General features: G+C 46.5%; 1 protein-coding gene across 1 annotated transcript in view; it reads left to right on the top strand.

Annotated features, from left to right (window-relative positions):
- Window positions 1-4950: 4950 nt before the first annotated feature.
- Window positions 4951-18531, top strand: part of MYO15B (myosin XVB) — a 45366-nt gene continuing 31785 nt past the window's right edge. Inside the window, exons 1-13 of the mRNA XM_054394055.1 lie at window positions 4951-5464; window positions 7079-7221; window positions 7297-7358; window positions 9885-9959; window positions 10368-10464; window positions 10836-10939; window positions 13194-13257; window positions 13769-13882; window positions 15815-15976; window positions 16287-16400; window positions 17089-17147; window positions 17238-17361; window positions 17922-18017. Of these exons, the coding sequence (XP_054250030.1) occupies window positions 4951-5464; window positions 7079-7221; window positions 7297-7358; window positions 9885-9959; window positions 10368-10464; window positions 10836-10939; window positions 13194-13257; window positions 13769-13882; window positions 15815-15976; window positions 16287-16400; window positions 17089-17147; window positions 17238-17361; window positions 17922-18017 (1728 nt within the window). The remainder of the gene's footprint in view (window positions 5465-7078; window positions 7222-7296; window positions 7359-9884; window positions 9960-10367; window positions 10465-10835; window positions 10940-13193; window positions 13258-13768; window positions 13883-15814; window positions 15977-16286; window positions 16401-17088; window positions 17148-17237; window positions 17362-17921; window positions 18018-18531) is intronic.

Raw genomic sequence — 18531 nt, forward strand, 5'->3', positions numbered from 1 at the left:
CTCACCATTCCCAGCAGTGACAGGGGTGTTACAAAACAACCTGCTCTAAAGCCCTGTCTCAGAAGATCTCTGAACTCTAGGCTTTCACATTCTAACCTGGATTCAGTCAGGCTGGGGGCTGTAGGCTTGGGAGTGAGGCCAACCAAAGTCCTGTGCCTAAGCTCCCTACAAATTTGGATGATGTTCCTGATCTTCCTCATCATCCAAGATCCAAGCATTGCAGTGTTTTTGTTTTGCAGAAGGCTTCAGCTTTGCAGACACATGACTACCTAGCAGAGGCACATAAAAGCAGACTTTTAAATGTCTTTTGTTTTTTTTTTTCCTTTTCTGCAGTATTTGGCATTGTAGAGAAGCAGTATCAACTTTAAGCCCCTAGGAGGATAGAATATTAACAACTATTCTGTACTGAGGATTTAGAGACTAATTCAGCTACCATTAATCTCAGTAACAAAACTCTTGTTGCAGGATTTAGAGATCTAGGCCACTATTATTGGTATATTAAGCAGGGGAGGGGGTGGGAGGTGGTGCTGAAATAGGTGCCCAGGCACCTGCATATTGTAGAGAGTGCTGTTGAAAGAGTGGGATAAAAGAGGAGGATTTGATGTTAAGAGATGAATTCTCCTGTGCAATATACGTGTCCAAGATGTTTTGAACTGTGCCAACTCTGGACCAGAGAGAAAAACAAAACAAACCAACAAATTCAGAGGGAGCACTGAAGACTGACTGTTGAGGAGACCTTAAAGGTATATAAGAGTGCCCCAGGGCAACAGCTTTTTGCTCAACATCAGAGCTGCAACTGGGGAAAAGGCAGATATTGGTTTTTTTTTTAACAGCTATAGAAGAGTTTTGTCTCCTAGAGCAGAATACAGAATGGGTGGTAAGCAAAAATCCCCTCTGCAATAAAACTATGTACTTCTCATGCAGCTGGGGTGCTGGTTTTTAAAAGAGCATCAGCCTTCCTGGGCTGTGTAAATCTCAAATGTGGTTTTGCTGCCCTCCTTGGGGATGATTGAGGTGAGGCAAACTTCATTCCCCTGTTCTTTGCCAGTCTGTCCCAAAGTGCTGGAATGCCTCTTTTGGATGGCTTTTGCTATTTAAACAACTCATTAAGGAAGCTTGCCCAAGTTTTTGGTCTGCAAGCAAGTCTTAAAATATTCTGCAGAGTGGCTGCATTTCCATCCAGCAGAGCAGGCTGCCTTTCTGGGGTACTAAATGTTAAAAATTCTCATTCCCTGTCAGATTTTATAGTAGCTGCAAAGATTTAAAGCTTACTGCTGAACTCCAATCTTCCCCCTGTGTCCTCTTTCCCTTCCCCTAGGGGAAGACAGGGGCCTGTGGATGGAAGCAAATTTCAGCAAAGCTTGGCCAGAACTCTTTTGGGCTTTTAGCATGTGCACCAGGCTTTGCTTCTCATTATGGGGAAGAAAACATTGGTGCCATGTAGGGTAGCTAATCCTCCCAGCTCAATCCCATCTCGGGAATTCCCCACTGGCCCTTCTGCATCTTTGCAGTCCCTGCGGGTGTGGTTGTGGATGTCAGAGTTTGTAGACTGCAACCATCATCACTGAGGTGCAGGATTCAGAGCTGTGAGGCAGGTAAATATGTTGCCAGCATCCCATAATAATCCAACGTCTGACTGAAGGCTTCCAGATGCTGTATTTCAGCCTTTAAGTAAGTAAATTAACCTTTTGTGGAAAGGTTAGGAGTTAGTAACAAAGTTTTGTCTGCTGTGCCCTCATGTCTTGAGAGAAACTGGAAAGCCACAATGGGTACAAGTTTCTCTTTCTGCCTGTGGAGAACCAATGGAGTGGTTGAAAAACAGAAGGATGAAGAAGGAGCAAAGGTAGAGAATAATTTAACAGAGAATGAGATGAGAGGGCAAAAAAAAGCAACAGAGTTTCTCTCTGTTTTGTGTGCTGATTTGTTCCTCTCCCATCATCAGCTAAGGTAATCTCCAAGGTAATCACAAATGCACCTAAGAGAAGGCTTTTTACCTTTTTTCTCCTTTGTCAAGATGTTGCAGACTGTTGGGTTTCCTTGCTATTAAGTTTGAGGATTTTTTTTCCTTTAATCCCATTCTCCTCTTCCATTCACCTTCAAGTTTTCCTTTCTCTGGTTCATTGTTTCCTTTCAGTTATGCCTTTACTGTTTTCTGGTTTGGACCTTTGCCTTAAAGTGTTTAGTGACTGGGGAATCAAAACCAGGCTCTGCCATTAACACTTCATCCAGACAAAAGGGCAGAAGTGGAGTCTGGAGCCTGAGTGGTATTTTGGGCTGTCTGAAGCAGCAAGAGATTGACTCATAAAATAAAAGATCTTTAGAAGTGGAAGGGATAGTAGTGGCATTTTCCAACAGGCTGGAAGGTCAGGACTGATCCTTTGGGCTCTTTTACATCCTTTATTTCCTGCCTATGATTAGAGGAAAGATAAAGAGGTAAGCAGTGCTGGTTAACACTTAGAACACTGAACACTTCCTAGACTGACAGCTAATAACAGTGCACTGCAGAGGAGCTGTGTGGAGATGCTGTTAGGTGGTGGAGATCTATTTGCTTTTGCCTCCTTGCTCAGCCAGAGCCTGGAAGGCATCAAATGCCTCATTCGTGGAACATGCCATTCAAAACCAGCTCCATCCACAACACCGAAAGAAAAGCTGGAATCAGGGAATTTCACAGGCAAGCAGCAGGTCCAGGATCTATGCAGTGTGCTTTAGCAGTACAGCTGTGTAGCAACGAAAATCCTGAGGTAGAATCAGCTGATGTGATTTGAAAATCCTTTTGCTGTGGGCAACTAACACTCTGTCCAGAAAAAAAAAAAAAAAAGGCAATCTTCTGTCATTATTTCATGTCTCCAGAGGCAATTCTGAAATGTAGACTGCTGCTACACTGTCTTTTCCTGTAGAGATTATCAGTTTACACCACTGGGTTGTTTTCCACTCTGTTATATTTCTCTTTTTTATGCTTTGTTTTGTCTCTGTCTTCCTCCCATTCCTCATTATTTCCCTTATTTGTTTAATCTCCTCTCCAGGAGAGCTGTTCAGGGACAGGTGTTAATTGTTTTGGGAGCAGGTTACATTTTGGGTATGATCTATTCATTAACATCCTTCCCTTGCACTGCATAAAATGTAAACCTTTATTGCCTGGGAAATCAGAAACTAATTAATTGTAATTGCAGTACAGATTGAGATTTACCAAGTACTTGGCTTGTTAAGGGAGAAGTGCCCAAATAAAAGGGGAAGAAGGACAAATAAACACCAAAAATGGAGCTTGTATTTTTGCATCTTTTCTATAACTCAGCTCAGCTTGGGCAGCTTCTAGAACTGCAGCATCAGTTCAGCTTTTACAGTCTGAGTTAAAATTGTGTGTGTGTGTTTTGGTTAACAGTCAGTTGTGACCTTTTCAGCTCTAGTCAGCAATACAGCATCTACTCAGCATTGTGTGATTTTTCAACCTGCAAGCCAGCGTGGCTCATATGGGTCTAGATGTGATTCTGGGAAACTGAGCTGCCTATTTATTGTCATTTCATTCGATGTAGATTTGATGAAATTTATTAGGTGATTGGTTGGACTTGATGAGCTTGGAGGTCTCTTCCAACTTAGTTGATTCTGTGGTTCTATTAGAAGTGCTCCTCTCTTCTTCAGCACAAAGGTTATTTGAAGTAAAATAATTGGATGTTAGGAACAAGTTTTTTATAATGAGGGTAGTGGAACACTGGAATAGGTTGCCCAGGGAGGTAGCTGAGGCCCCATCCCTGGAGATAATTCAAGCTTGACAGGACTCTGGGCAACCTGATCTAGTTGAGGGTGCCCCTGCTGAGTGCAGAGGGGTTTGGATGAGATGACCTTCAGAGGTCCCTTCCAACCCAGACCATTCTATGATAATCATTCTTACTTAAACTACAGTGTGAGCAAACCTGTGTCAGCTGTGGGCAATCATGGACATTCATTCATTTGTCTGTGTATGCCTGGACTCTGCTGGGGTTCCTAATAAAAGAAGAAAACAAGGGTGATTCATGACAAGCCTCAGAGATTAACCTGGGACAGGACAGCCAGTCTGGCACTCCTCAGCTGCACAGGTATGGTCCTGCAGATGTTTGTTTGGCTCTCTAGAAATGAGGCAAATTACTGCTTGGGAGGATTTGGGCTTTCTGTGTAGCTTAGTTTTACAGCCAACTGCACAATGTTTCCTTTCATAGGTGAACCGAGATAAGCTCTTGCATAATCCTGAACACTAGAGAAATGCCTCCATCTAAGACTCAGCACAGAAAGGTTGGAAAAGAGAAGGTGTTGGATGGTGAGAATAGGGCAAACTCCCCAGGGGATGCAAAGATCCACTGCAGGAGACGGAGGGAAGCCAAGGGTAGAAGCCTGCCGAAGGGCCAAGAGTCGCTGCCTGAAGGAGATGACACCTTTGGAGAAAACCCTTTAAAAAGCCAGAAGCCGGTGGAGCTTCAGGGAAGCAAAGAAAACGGTCACAGAAAGCTCTTCAGGGGAAGAAGAGCTTACAAGAGAACTGAGAAAACAGAGTCTGATTCAGGGAGAAAACGTGGAGAGCAGCCAGCGCCTGAGCTGGAGGGGCAGAAAGGAGAGGTCTGCAAGCAGCAGGCAGTGCCATCAGGCCGAGAGGGTGAGGGCTGTAGTGATAGGGAGGAAACAGCCACCCCAAAGAGCAAAGAGCACAGTTTCAAAAAGAAGTATGGAAAGCATCCTGCTGGTAGTGAAAGAGTCACTGAGGCAGAGCTCGTGGAGGCCGCTGCAGTGTCGCGGGTTGAGGGCTCCCTTCCCAAACACGTCCTGCCACAGAGGGCACGCGGTGCCAGGCTGAGGGCAAGGCACCGTCAGGATCATGGCTTCAAGGAAGCTTCTCAGCAGAGGGCAGATTCTCAATCCCCAGGCAGTATGGCACAGGGAAAAGGTAAGAGAACTGGGACAAAGCAAGCTGGAAAACATACCAGGATGGTTGTCGCTGAAAGTGCAGAGGAAAGTCTCCTGGAAGCCTTGGGTGACTCTGACTCCAGCAACAAAGGGCACCAGACCCACACAAAAGGTGCAAAAGAGACTGTAGTGGACAGCACAGCAAGCAGTGAAGAGAGGAACAGTTCCTCAGAGGAAGATGGGGTCAGTGAGAAAGAAGCCATGGCCAAACATTCTCCAGGGGTGGCTAAGAAGAAAGGCTGCAAGGAACTGCTTGAGGAAACCAATGAAGAATCTATTGAAATAGAGCAGGTGACAACAGAGGGAAGGAATGAACCTCAGGATGAAGGCACTGACTTTGCAGGACTGAAGGCAGAGGAGAAAATGAAGAATCAAGATGCTATGCCAAGACAATCAAAATCTATTCTAAGAGAGAGCAATGAAGAAGAAGATGATGTAAGCATTGCAGGAATCCAAAGTAAAAAAGTTAAGAACAGAGAAAATGGCAATAATGAAGTAGGCAAGGGAAATATATTAGAAAATAATGAAGTTCAAGGTGAGTCCAAAGATGCACATGATAGTCCTGACAGCAGTGGGGAGGACAGCACTGAAGAGAGCATTGACAGAGAAGAAAAAGCAACAAAACCACAACTGCCTGCTGCTGTGAAAGCAAAACTCCACCTTGGCCTTAGCAAAGTACTTCAAGGAACTGAACAGGAAAAGAAAGGGAATGATGAAGGCAAGGCTCCAGAAGGTAACCTTTTGCTACCCAAGCAGAGGATGACATTGAAAGAGAAAGCTGGGAAGTGTGAAACTGCAGAACAAGATGAAGCAGTAGGACGGAGACAGGGGGATGGTTTGTCAGACTTCAGGAAGAGGGAGCTGGCAGCAATGATGCTTGCAAAGAAATGCTCTTCTCAGTCCCAAATCCTTCTCAATCTGAAAAACAAACATAAAAATGCTGAGACCAAACTATTAACAAGCTGTAAACCAAATCCTGTCCAGATGGCTTTGGAAACCAACTCTGACCTGAAAAATGTTGAAAGCATCTGTTCAAACCCCATGACTCTAGAAACTCTCAGTGCACAGAAAGAACCCAACATAGCTCAGAGTTCTGCAGAGAAAAGATTCAGACTTTCAAATATTTCAGGCTGCTCCACTATTACAAAAAAATCATCTGAGAAGCAGGTCCTTGGCAAGAAGAAGAACGTTGGAAAAGTCGAATGGAGTTTGGGCCAGACTTTAGAGGCAAGAAAAGAGAAAGCAGAAAAAGTGGTTGCAGAGGCACCTTCAGAAAAAGAAAATGTGCATGATGGGAAAGGAGCCAAGAACTTGCACACCCATTCTGCGTTTAGAAAAGTCACCAGCTGGCTTGGACAAAAGCCTGCCAAGAATGGGAGCCTGAAAGCTCGTCTTCTGAGCGTGGCACGTGCCATTGGCATTTCCAGATGGATCTTGAAGAAATTTGGGAAGAGGAAGAGGCACAGCAAACCTTTGGGAGTCAGAAGCAGAGTGGCAATCAGGATTGTAAGCACTGCTGGGTGGCTTGGTCAGTCTGGCAAAGCCTTCCCCGGTGCAGCCAGACAGCTGGGGAGAGCTGAGTTGAGTGACAAAGAATCTTCTCCGTTGTTGGAGAGAAGAGGTAGTCCTATAATGGCAGAGCAAGTGGGACGCTTTGATTTGCCTTCAGGTGATTCCCCTCTTCATGGAACTGGTTCCTGTCCATACTTGCTTAGCTTGGATGAGGGTAAAAACAATGCTGCTGATGCCAGGTTTGCTGTAGTATTCCCTGGAGTCCTCAGCAAGCTTAAGACAAAGAACTCCTTCTCCAGGGGCTCTGGCGTTGGTTATTCCCTAAAGAAACTGAGATCTCTATCAGACAGAAAATCTGTGATGCCTGTGCAAAAGGGCTGCAGATTCAAACGTGACCTTCACAGGTCTGTGATGGATCCAGGCCTTCAGAGACAAAGTGAAGAGGGCTTCCTTCCACATCGAGAAGAGGATCTAATGCAGACATCAGATTATTCCAGTGAGGTAGATGCCAGAGAGGGTTCAGGTGTCCTCCAGAGTGCAGGCTCCATAATCACACCTTGTGTGCACTGGACTCAGCAGCAGGCTCAGGGATGTGACCCTGCAGCATGGCTCAGCTCTGAATTGCTGCTACCACGAGTCACCATCGAGAACCTAAGCAAATGGGCTGTCTACAAGGAGCCACATTTGGCCAACAGCCACCTGGCGAAGGTCTGCAAGGGTCAGTGGGAGGCAGAAGACATCACAGACAATACACTAGAGATGGAATTCACACAGAAACAGGTATGAGCGTTGTCTCCTGCAGTGGAAAGGAGATGAACTTCTCCTGATTTTCAGTAATGTTTCTCTGCATTTCAGGTGTGCATGTGTGAAGACCACTGTGTGGAAGCTGAGGAGATTGAAGATCTAACCAGACTTGAGTATGTGTTTTCAGTTCAAATTCTGCAGCTAGATGAAGGTCCCAGAGGCTTGTTTGTTACCCTCCAAAGCTACTGTTGCTTCAACAGCTGAAAACACCTTGTAGATCCTTGCCCATCACATGAGAAAATAGAATTGATTTGATGAGTGCCACAGCTGAGGAGCTGATGCTCCACAGTAAAGTTGAATGAAAAACTGAACTGAGCTGTTTAAGTTATGGACCTGTGCTGAGCCATGTGGGGAGTAGCACAGGAGAACTCTGACTGTTGTCTATGGTGTGTCCCCAAGATCTGCTGCACAGAGAGAGCACATGGAATCTGCAGTCACACACCAGAGACAGCAGCTCATCCTAGTCAGCAGACTTACAGATGCACCCAGGGAGCTCTACCTCTCCTGCTAAATGTCCCAGTCCTGAGATGGGTTAAAAAAAAACCCAAATGTATTGTATGGGTAGGGGAAACGAGGTTTAGAGGCTGATGTGTGACTCCTGTGGTGATGCAGAAGGACAGCACTGGGAATTTAACATACCATTCCTGTTGCATGAAGTGGGTGGTAGGTCAGGATGACTTGCAGGAGGAGAGGCACGTTTTTCTCTCCTTTGCCTACTGACAGTAGCATCTGTGGCTTTTGTGACTCCAGTTGCCTTCAGCTTCAGCAAGCTCAGGCTCTACAGCTTTAACAGCTTTGAAAGCATGGGTTCACTGCTGTTGTTGAAAGAGAAGCATCTAGCACTGCTTCTCACGTGTCCTGCACCTCAAACTGTGCCATCCTGTTGAGATAAACATCTGTGAAGGTGGTGTGCCATGAGGTGTGATCACATGGAGATGGACAGGCTGGATGTTCTGAGCTTTGCCTGCTCCTTTCTCTGATATGTTTAATTGTGGGCATGTTGGAACCGGGTGAGGCAGAGAACAGTTTCACATCCCAGCCTCCTCCAAAACCCTTGGGAGGGCAGAGAGGTTAATGGAAACATGTGCAAGTGAGGCTTTTGGCTGACAAGTCCTTTCCTGTCTATAGGGAAGTCTGTGAGAGCTCAGTTCTGCTGTGTCTGAAGCAGAGGTTCCATCGCAGTCTTATTTATGTACGTATGGGGGGTGGTGGTTGGTTTGGTTTTGTTCTCTTTTTCTTCAGTGATTGTTAATTCTGCACTATGAACTTTAGGAGAAAAGAATTTCTGTCATTCCATCAAGCTTTAGGAAGGCACCAAGTAGCTCAAGAGCTCTCTCCTTACCGGGAGCAGTGATAAGAAGGATACTCACACTGCTTTTGCTCGGAAGACAGGGGAGGGTGTTTGTGATAAATCCTGTAAGTCTCTCTCTAATTTTGGTATTTGTGGTCTGGGGTCACTGCCTCAGCTGCTGCTAGTGGATCTCTCCTGTCTTAGCAAAGCAGTTCTGAGTAAAAAAAAAAAAAAAAAAAACGGATCTCAAGAAGAAACTTTAGAGTTTCTGCAAACATTCCACAGTGTTGCAGTCCAGAGCTAGTTCTGGATGGCTAATTGCTCTTGCTTTCATTTGCTGGCTCAGGTGTTCAAACCTGCACCTGCAATTTCATGTGAAGCTTGGGGAATAGGCAGTGACCAGTGAAGATGACTCTGGACCAGTGAGTGCCCACTTATCCCAAAACATTAATGGCAGAGCTTTGAAAATGCCCACTGAAAAACTGTGCCTCTGGGCTGAGTGTGCTGCCAGGATAACCAGGGTTCCCTGCTGTTAATGTGTTCAGCAGCATTCCTCATTCAGAAGATTCAAAGAAGCCACCAGATTTTATTTTTTTTCCCTTCCTTATTTTTATCCTAGACTTACATTGGGCAAATTTTGATTTCTGTGAATCCTTTCAAAGACCTCAGCATCTACTCTGAAGATGTGGCTACCCAGTACCACCGAGGGAGTCTCTCAAGAAATGCCCCGTAGGTTACTCTTCCTCAACTGACTCCCTGTTCTCTGTGTGCTTCAGAAAGGGTTTCTTTTTCCTCCAGCTGCCTGGTAGAGCAGGATGAATGCCACGGGAAATGCACAACCCATTTGGCAAAGTTGTAGTTCCTCAGACCTGTAATGCCACAGAGCTAAACTCTTAAGGTCAAGTTTCTTCAGGTGCCTTCTGGGACTGTACCTGGGCAGTTCTGGCAGTGTGTGCTCCCCACATTGCTAGCAGCAGTGACTGGAAGTTTGAAGAACTGAGGCAGGGGCTTGAAGTTTCTTGAGTTTAACACTGGTACAGCCCCACCAGAGCTGGTTTGCCAGCTGGTTTTGCAGGTTCCTCTAGTGCAGCTGGTGCCCCTTACAGTTGAACTCAGGCTGGGTTGAAGAGGTCCTGGAGGAACCTGAACTCTGCCATAGCTTATAACAGTGGTATTAACCTGATGTCAGCAAAGAGCAAAGCTCTGATTTCCCTGGTTCCTCACATCTCTCAGATCAAGACACCAGCCCGGCTCTGATGTAGATCACTGCTGAGTAACCTTTTGGTGCAGTATTTGTGAGGTAGAAACACAAGGTTGGCTAACTGGGATTTTCTTTCTGTACATCTAGACACATCTTTGCCATAGCAGAAATGGCCTACAGGTTATCCCAGTCCTCAGATCAAGAGCAGTGTGTCATCATCAGGTAGGAAAGAAGAGTGCTTCTCCCAAGGCTTCTTAATTCCTTCCTGTAAGATTTTCATCTTTGCATTTCCCACTCCATAAGTTTATCATTCTGGCTCTTGTGTGAAGGCTGTCAGCAGAGACCATAAATAAGATGGATTTTTATTTCACTCTGTGCAAATACAGTTTGAATTTATCTTCCCATCACTTTGGAAGGCTGGAAGCGAAGGCATTGGCATTTCACAGTGGAATCTGGTTGGGGCCTCTTTTGTCAAGTTATCTCAGCATTTCAAACAACATGTGATAGATCTTCAGCTGTTGTAAATCAGTTGTTGTCAACTCCCCTGCTTTTACTGTAGCAGCTTCTCTGATCAGTCTAAATTAGATCATTCTGCTTTGATGCCAACTTCCTCACCTCTTCTGCCTGCAGCGGACGCAGTGGATCAGGTAAAACTGAAGCTGCCAAAGCAATTGTGCAATACCTGACCATGCTGTACCAGGGATCAGCCAGCCACAGGACCAGGCAGGTAAGAGGCAGCAGAGACTGGCTTTATGCTGCCATGCTTCAGCAAGGAGTAGAAGCCAGAGAGGATTTACAGCAGCCAGGGAGATGAATCTGAACAGAGCAGAAATAAAGTGAAAGATCAGAGCAGTGAAGGTAAAAACCTCTTACAGCATCTCACAAATGGGTAGAGGCAATGATAGCAAGATAAACTCCAGAAGAGAAAGATAAACTCCAGAAGAGAAAGATAAACTCCAGAAGAGACTCCTTAGCCAGGCAAGAATGATTTCAGTGAAGCCCCATTTTCCTTGCACATTCAAACAGTGACTTAAGCCCCTTTGGGGTTAAAAAACCCTGTGATTGTTCCTGAAGTGACCTCTCCTTCTTTTCTTCAAGCCCTGCAATGTCTTACCTATCTTGGAGAGTTTTGGGAATGCCAGAACCATCCTCAATGACAACTCGAGCCGGTTTGGAAAGCTTCTGAACGTTCACCTGCGAGAGTGAGTTCCAGGAGCACCTGGGGGAGCTGCCCCTTTGCATCTGCCACAGGGTGCTGGGGTGAGAAAAGGCCTAGCCGTGCTCTGAGCTCATGCCACAGCCATCCCCTCCCTACACTCTTGTTCTCATCAGGATAGGAAGAGGATGAGTTTGCATCCTGATTTTGCCTTTAGGTTTCCTCCACAAAAGAGCAGATCTTCACCTCTCAAGATGGGTGGCAGATTAGGAACATGAGAATGGCTGAACTGGCTCACACCCAGGAGCCACCTAGCACAATGTTGTGTCTCCAGCACTGGCCACAAGCATTCACTGAGGCAAGAGCAAGAACAGGCCAAATATATGTACTGCCTTCCTCTAGCACTCTGTTAGCTCTTACCCATCTGCAGCAGCTGAGGAGTCTTTCTGAGACTCCTGGCTTTCCAGTTTCCTCTCGGACTCATACAAACTTCATGCCTCTGCAGCAGTCTTTGGCAAGTGTTCTACAGGTCTAACCAGTTCTGGGAAAAGCACCTTTTTTGTTTTGAGCTTGCCTCTTTCTTTGGGTTTGGGTTTGTTTTGGGTTTGGTTTTTTTTGTTGTTTGTTTGGTTGGGGTTTTTGTTCTTTGTTTGGTGGTGGGGTTTTTTGGTGGTGGTGGGTTTTTTTTTGTTGTTGTTGTTTTGTTTTGTTTTTTCTGACTGTTGCCAAGCACTGAGCTGATATTTTTCTGGAACTGTCGATCATAACCCCAAGGTCTCAGTCCTAGGCAGCAATGGTTAGCTGGGAGCCTGTCAGTTTCTCTGTGGAGCTGGGATCACTTCGTCCTGTATGCATCACTTTAGACTTATCTCCAGTGCGTTTTATGTGCCACTGCCTTGCTCAGTATTGTGAGGTCTGTCTGCATTTATTCATCCTCACTGCCTTGAAGCTTTGCCATGTTGCTGTTCAGCCCTTCTTTTAGGTCTCTTACCAAGCCTGGAGTTACACTCACAGGACAGAGCACAGACATTTTGTGGAACTCTAGTGGTTGCCTCCCATTGTGAAGAGGACTAGCCATTTCCTCCTACCCATGGCTGGATCTTCCCTTTTCATGCCGTGGTTGCTTGGTTTCCATGAAAGTCCCACAGCTTTGTCGCAACCTTTTGGAATCTCAGACTGTATCCCTTAGGTCATAGAATCATTAAGGGTGGAAAAGACCTTTAAGATCCTTGAGTCCAACCATAACCCCCCTACCCTGACCACTAAACTATATCCTGAAGAGCCACATCTACAGCTTCTTGAACACCTCCAAGTGTTCATTCTAGTGCTAGGTTGATGGGTAGCATCTTCAAACTTAAGGAGGGTAGATTTGGATTGGATATGAAGAAGAAATTTGGATGAGGAGACACTGGCACAGGTTGCTCAGAGAGGTTGTGGATGCCCCATCCCTGGAAACGTTCAAAGTCAGGTTGAACAGGGCTTTGAGTAACCTGATCTGGTGGAAGGTGTCCCTGCCCATGGCAGGTTGGAGTCAGATGAACTCTAAGATTCCTTCCAACCGAAACCATTCCATGATTCTTATCTGCAAATTTGTCATCCCCTTCAAATGACTGCAGGAGGTTGGCAAGAGAGGATCTCCTTGTACAGAAGCCATGCTGGGTCCCTCAGATCAGTTGCATGTATTCAGGTGCCCATTAATTCAGCCCTTCATTACACAGCTGCCTGATCTGCATGGGACACAGGGCAGGCTACGGGATCTGTACATCCTTGCATGCAGCTCAGTTCCAGGCTGCTGCCTGTGTGGTCCACCATTGCTGTAGTACTTGGACATCCTGGTTTTGGTCCAGGATCACTTTGTGCAAGATGCAATTCAATTATCAAACAGAAAGGTGGTTCCTGTCCCCACAGGCTGTCAGCTTTGGCATATGAAATGGGTGGGTAAAGTCAGATGGGGGAGTGGTAATGCAACAGCAACCAGGTACCTCTGAAGGGAAGGGACATGGCATGTTCCCTGAACCATTCTCAGGACATATCCTGGGAGGGTCATTCAAATCCAAGCTCCTTTGCACTCTGGAGGCTGTTCAGAACCCAAATTTGAACTTGTGTATTTCATAGCTGCTTTCTCTGTAGCAGTCTGACACAGAACACCAGTGCTGGAAAGCTGCAGAATTCAGACCAAGTTGGTCAGGTCATAGCCTTGCTTCTCAGCAGCAGCTCCCTCTGCTAAACCCTCAGAGAAATGGATCAACAGAAAATGTGTCACTAGTTTCTGACAGGATGTGTTGTTGCCTTATGTTCAGTGGTGTCATGGTGGGAACATCCATCTCCCAGTACCTGCTGGAGAAGTCTCGTGTGGTATTTCAGGTGAGGACCAATGAGTCTTTCTCTCTCCCTTATTCATGCTTAGCTTTAAATTTAGTGTTAAGTAACAGGGGTGGGAATAAGTGTGAGAAGTGCTTCTCGTTTCTTCTGTTAGCAAGAAATATATTCCCTCTGTGGAGCACAAGGTGATTGCTTATTTTGCTTGAGTAAAATAGAAGGTCACTCTGTCCCAGGTCGAATTAAGCCACTTCTTAAGGGATTTAGGGAAGTTAAACTTTTCCTCAACCAATTTTTCTTGATGTCTGGAGCGTGGAAGATGTCAGATATTGGAGCTGTGTGAAAGGGACCACTCTCACATGGCATGATCTTAAGGTGTCCGTGAGAAACCCTGAAAACTTTTAAAATGAAATAGTTCATGGGGGGTTTCTGGCTTCCTTTTGCTGACCTGAGTTTCAGTGTCCTGCACTTGGAGTGTTTAGTTGATGGCAGCATTGAAGCTGTAGGATTTTGGAGCTGCACATGAGTCAGCTGGTGGAATTGTATCCCCTGTCAGGCCCGTGGTGAGAGGAACTACCATGTGTTCTATGAGCTGCTGGCTGGGCTGCCTGTGGAGCAGAAAGAGGAGTTGTACCTGCAAGAGGCAGAGTCTTACTTTTACCTGAATCAGGTGAGTGAGGTGAGGCATGAAATGGCCAAGACATCACTTCTGCTTGGTTAGTGAGGCACTTGATGTTTCTTCCTTTCTAATGTGTCCCTCACAGGACTATGCTGAAGTCTGCTCTGCTCCTTCTCACACCTGACTTAACAAGGTCTCCCCTTGCCTCTTCTTTTTCGGCTCACCTATCAGACCCCTTTCTGCTCCCGAAGCAAGCCTTTTACAAAAGTAGTCCTTGTGTAGGGCCACAGCTCCACCGTGTGGAAGAGAAACCCTCTCCTCATCTTGCCTTTGCCGTTTCTCCTGGGACTGGGAGAAGCAAAACATTTGCTTCATTGTCTGGGTGAATGGGTGGGAATGTTAAACCCCGGCAAAGTGCTGCTGACTGCAGTCCATTGCAACTGGGAAACTGGTTGCCAGACATGACAAACCATCCCCTTGGAGCTCGGCTTCTTTGGGTTAAGAATCTTTCCCATGCTGAAGGAGTTCACAGCAGCAGCCAGATCTCTTTCCAGCTCCAGCTGTAGGAGGCAGCTTTCCCAGGTGGCCAAACTCTTTTCAGCAGCTGTGGTCTTGTGTGGAATCCTTGAAGGATGATTGCTATCCTCTGTGCTCCAGGCAAGGAGTGGACAAGTACCATTGATTACTCAAGGATCACAGAAGCACAGAGTGTTAGGGGCTGGGAGGCTCACAGAATGTTGGGGCTGGAAGGGACCTCTGAAGATCATCGAGTCCAATCCCCCTGCCAGAGCAGGATCATAGAAGCTGGCACAGGTCACACAGGAGTGCATCCAGAGTGTTAGGGGCTGGAAGGATCACAGGATGTTAGGGGTTGGAAGGGACCTTGAAAGATCATGTAGTCCAACCCCCCCCTGCCAGAGCAGGATGGAGTGCAGTGAAGGGCCCATCCCTTAATGGGGTGATGTTCCTGGTTGGCAGAGGACCTGTATTGTAATCTGAACTCTTCCAAGTGGTGGCTAGCAGGAGTGTCTCATCTTGCTGCAGAGGAAAGAGGAAAAGATCAGATCATGTGTAAAGTTGTTATCAGAGACTGACAAACCTCTCTCTTGGGGCTTAGTCTTGGCAAGAAGAAGCCCAAGTGCTGGCTGGACCTCGTTCCTGTCCTCATTTGAATCTGATCAGCTGGAAACATTCTGTCAAAGAATGTCCTTGTACACAGAATCAAGTTCTGCAGACCCCTTGACCCAGGATTTCTGTGAACTCTGGGGTCACAGATGGCTGTCGTGAGTGTCCTCACTCACACTCAGGAGAGTAAGAGTGCTGTGCCCATACTGTAGTGCAGCTCTGTGGCTCTCCAGGTTCACAGAACCCAGTTTGCTTTGATACAGATTCACAGATTGCATCAGTTTGGAGGGGACCTTCAAAGGTCACCTTGTCCAACCGCCCTACAGGCAGCAGGGACACCTCCAACTAGATCAGGCTGCCCAGGGCCACAGCAAGTCTGATCTTGAATGTCTCCAGGGATGAGGCCTCAACCACATCCTTGGGCAGCCTGTTTTAACATTTTACCACTCTGGTTGTAAAGAACTTCTTCCTTATGTCCAAGGGCTACCCCATACAGTGGGTTCTGGTGCTATCTAGGGTAGCAACTCTGACATGACTTACTTGGGAGCAGATTGTAGCATCCCTTCTTCTCTGAATCTGCACTGTAGCAGTGGGCAAGGGGTAGCTGGGTGCCTATATTGGAACAATTACAGAAACTGAGCATCTATGGGCAAGAGAGATCTGACTCAAAAACTCTGGGGAGAAGAGACTGGTCTGTCATGAATGCTGAGCTCCCACTAGTGGTGTCTTTGGTCTTTCTACTCTGGTTCCTCCAGTCCTTGAAGCGCTGAACAACTGCTCTGAAGACTGTTGCTGATAACTCAGCTCCAGCCTGGGGCAAAAGGGGCTGACCACGATTATCTGTCCCTGTTCTCTCAGGGCAGAGCCTGTGACATCCTGGGGAAGGAGGACAGTCAGGACTTTCTGGTTTTGGTGCAAGCTCTGGAGGGAATCAACCTCTCTGAGGATCAGCTGACCTCCACCTGGGCTGTCCTGGCTGCCATTCTGCAGTTGGGGAATATCTGCTTCACCTCCTACGAGGTAAGCTAACCCTTGGCAGCTTGAGAATGGGCTGCTTTTGTCCTTTGCAATGGGACTGGGGACGTTCTTTTTGACTGAGGATGATATCCTTTGCAGACCAGGCTGTTACTAGGCTCTAGATAGAAGATGGGAGGCAACCAAAGGTCATTAGAGCTTGGGTGGCTGAGGAGCCAACATGAATCTAGGTGCTGGTTTTTTTGCCCAGGCTGTGGCTGGCTCTGTGCAGCTGAGATGCTGTTGAGGGCATTAATACCAGTGGAACCTAGAATCCTATCCAGAGGTGACACTCTTATTCTTCCCCACTCTTTAGAAGGAGTCCTGTGAACAGGCAGCCATCGCCAGTGATGCTGAGGTTCAGATCGTGGCCAGTTTGCTGCGTGTCTCTGCAGATTTCCTGCAAAGGGCTGTCACTCACCGTGTCACTGTGAGTCCCATTCTGGTGATTTCTCCTTCATCCTGAAGCGTGGAATGCTGCCCTAGCCTAGTGCTTCGTCAGCAGAAAGACCACCAGCTTAGGAGATCCAAAATCTTGGAGGTAACAGCAGGAGTAAAATGGTTGCTGTGCTGGATCGGTGGTGTTCAGGTTGCACCAGGGGAGGTTTAGGTTGGATCTTGGAACAAACTTCATTGGAAGGATTTTCAAATGCTGCAACTGGCTCCCCAGGAATGTGGTTGAATCTCCTTCCCTGGAGGGGTTCAAAAGATGCAGAGATGTGGTGCTGAAGGATGTGTTTTAGCACCAGGCTTGGTAGAGTTAGAGACTGGTTGGACTCTATGATCTTAAAGGTCTTCTCCAACCAAAATGATTCTATGATCAGTAATGGGGAGGAGCTGAACCCCTCCAGGCAGCTGTGTAAGGATGGCAGAACTTACATCCAGGAGGGTTTTTTTCCTGGCATGAGGTGTCTTTAGGCTTAAGACTGACCAGCTGACTCCTACCCTGAAAGGCAGCAGTTAAACTCCAATGTTACTTTTTGCTTTGATACTTGAGTAAATTCTCAAGGAAAAAAAAAAAAATCTGTTCTTAACTGGGCTGACTTCTTCATGGATTCCTCATGGATACATGTGTTTGTGAGATAATAGCAGCAAACTCCAGCTCTTCTTGTGTCCAGGTGACATCTTATGATCGGATCTTCACCCCTCTGTCTGTAGAAGGAGCCATCGACGCCAGGTGACTTCTGCTGTTGCTGCCTGGGTTGGTGAGATGCACCCAAGGGTTCTGTCAGTACAGTAATTGGGTTTCCTCCCCTCTTCCACTCAGGGATTCCATTGCCAAGACTCTCTATTACCTGCTCTTTGAGTGGCTGCTGCTGCAAATCAACGAGTGGTTGGCTCCTGGGGAATCAGACTGTGCCCTGGGCATTGTGGACATCCATGGTTTTGAGGTTGCTTCTCCTATCCTTTTGATATTATCTGGGCTGTGAGTGTGTGTGCTGATTCTCCTCAGTCACTACCAGAAATGGAAGGGTATCTGATGAATTGGCTTTCTTTTTGGTTCTGTTTTCTCTTGTTTTCCAGAAAGGAGACAGCAGTTGTACCACTTAATGTAGGTGACTCTGTTCAGGGGGTTATCTTTTCTCAGAGGCAGTGGAGAAGAGCTCCTTCAGGGTGTGATTTAACACTTACTATAGACTCTTGCTTTGAATTGCTGTCTGGAGGAGCCCAAAGAACCAAACCTGTTGTATGTTTGCTGTACTGATGAGGTGAGCTTAATAAGCACATTCTTTGTGCTCCTTTACAGCTTGTCTCACCTCTTGCTGTTCAGCTTAGTCAATAAACCAAGCTGCAAGCTTGCAAACCAGACAGAAGATGATTTGAATTCCTCAGGTTCATTCACACTTACTGATCAGCAGGAGCTGCCTGAACCAGAAGCTCAGATCAGCACCATCTGGTAAGAAGACAGAGCCTGTGGGTTGGAAGTGATGGTGCCCTTTTCCCTTTGCAGGACCTAGGTGTGAACAGCTTAGAGCAACTTTGCATCAACTTTGCCAACGAGCACCTCCAGCATTTTTTCAGCCAGACTGTCATTGCCCAGGAAGAGGTAAATGGAACTCAGGCCAGCAGGTGAAAGGCAGCATGGACAGAATGAGCTGAGGCTGCCTCAGCTGGAGAGCAATCCTTTAGTGGAGAAACAAGCAGCTGAACAGACCTGGCCCCTAGGGCAGTACCTATGGAATTCTAGTCCAAAGAGCTGGCTACTGCATAGCTTATACTGATTCTGTAATGAGTTAAGAGAAGGACAGCCTGGTAGTGCTTAGCTCCCTTTTACAGATTTTATAACTGAGTTGATCAGACTGAAGGATTCTAGACCTCAGCTGCTGCTTTTAAAGCCTGCTTGGTAGATTCGTTGCAGCTTTTTATGTCCCACTCCTGTCCTGGAGATGGAATTGCATTTATCAGACTTGTTGCCTTTTACATTTCGTTTTAGCACTTTGCTTAGAAGCCTTCCTCTCTTAAATGTGGAAAATCATTAGTGGCTTTAGAAGCTTTGTAAGATAAACTCAGCTAATTCTAGGCAAGTTCCTAGCAGCAGTGAAACTTCCTGATGAATACAC

Source organism: Indicator indicator, chromosome 29 (genome assembly GCF_027791375.1).
Source record: "Indicator indicator isolate 239-I01 chromosome 29, UM_Iind_1.1, whole genome shotgun sequence".
NCBI classification, from domain to species: domain Eukaryota; kingdom Metazoa; phylum Chordata; class Aves; order Piciformes; family Indicatoridae; genus Indicator; species Indicator indicator.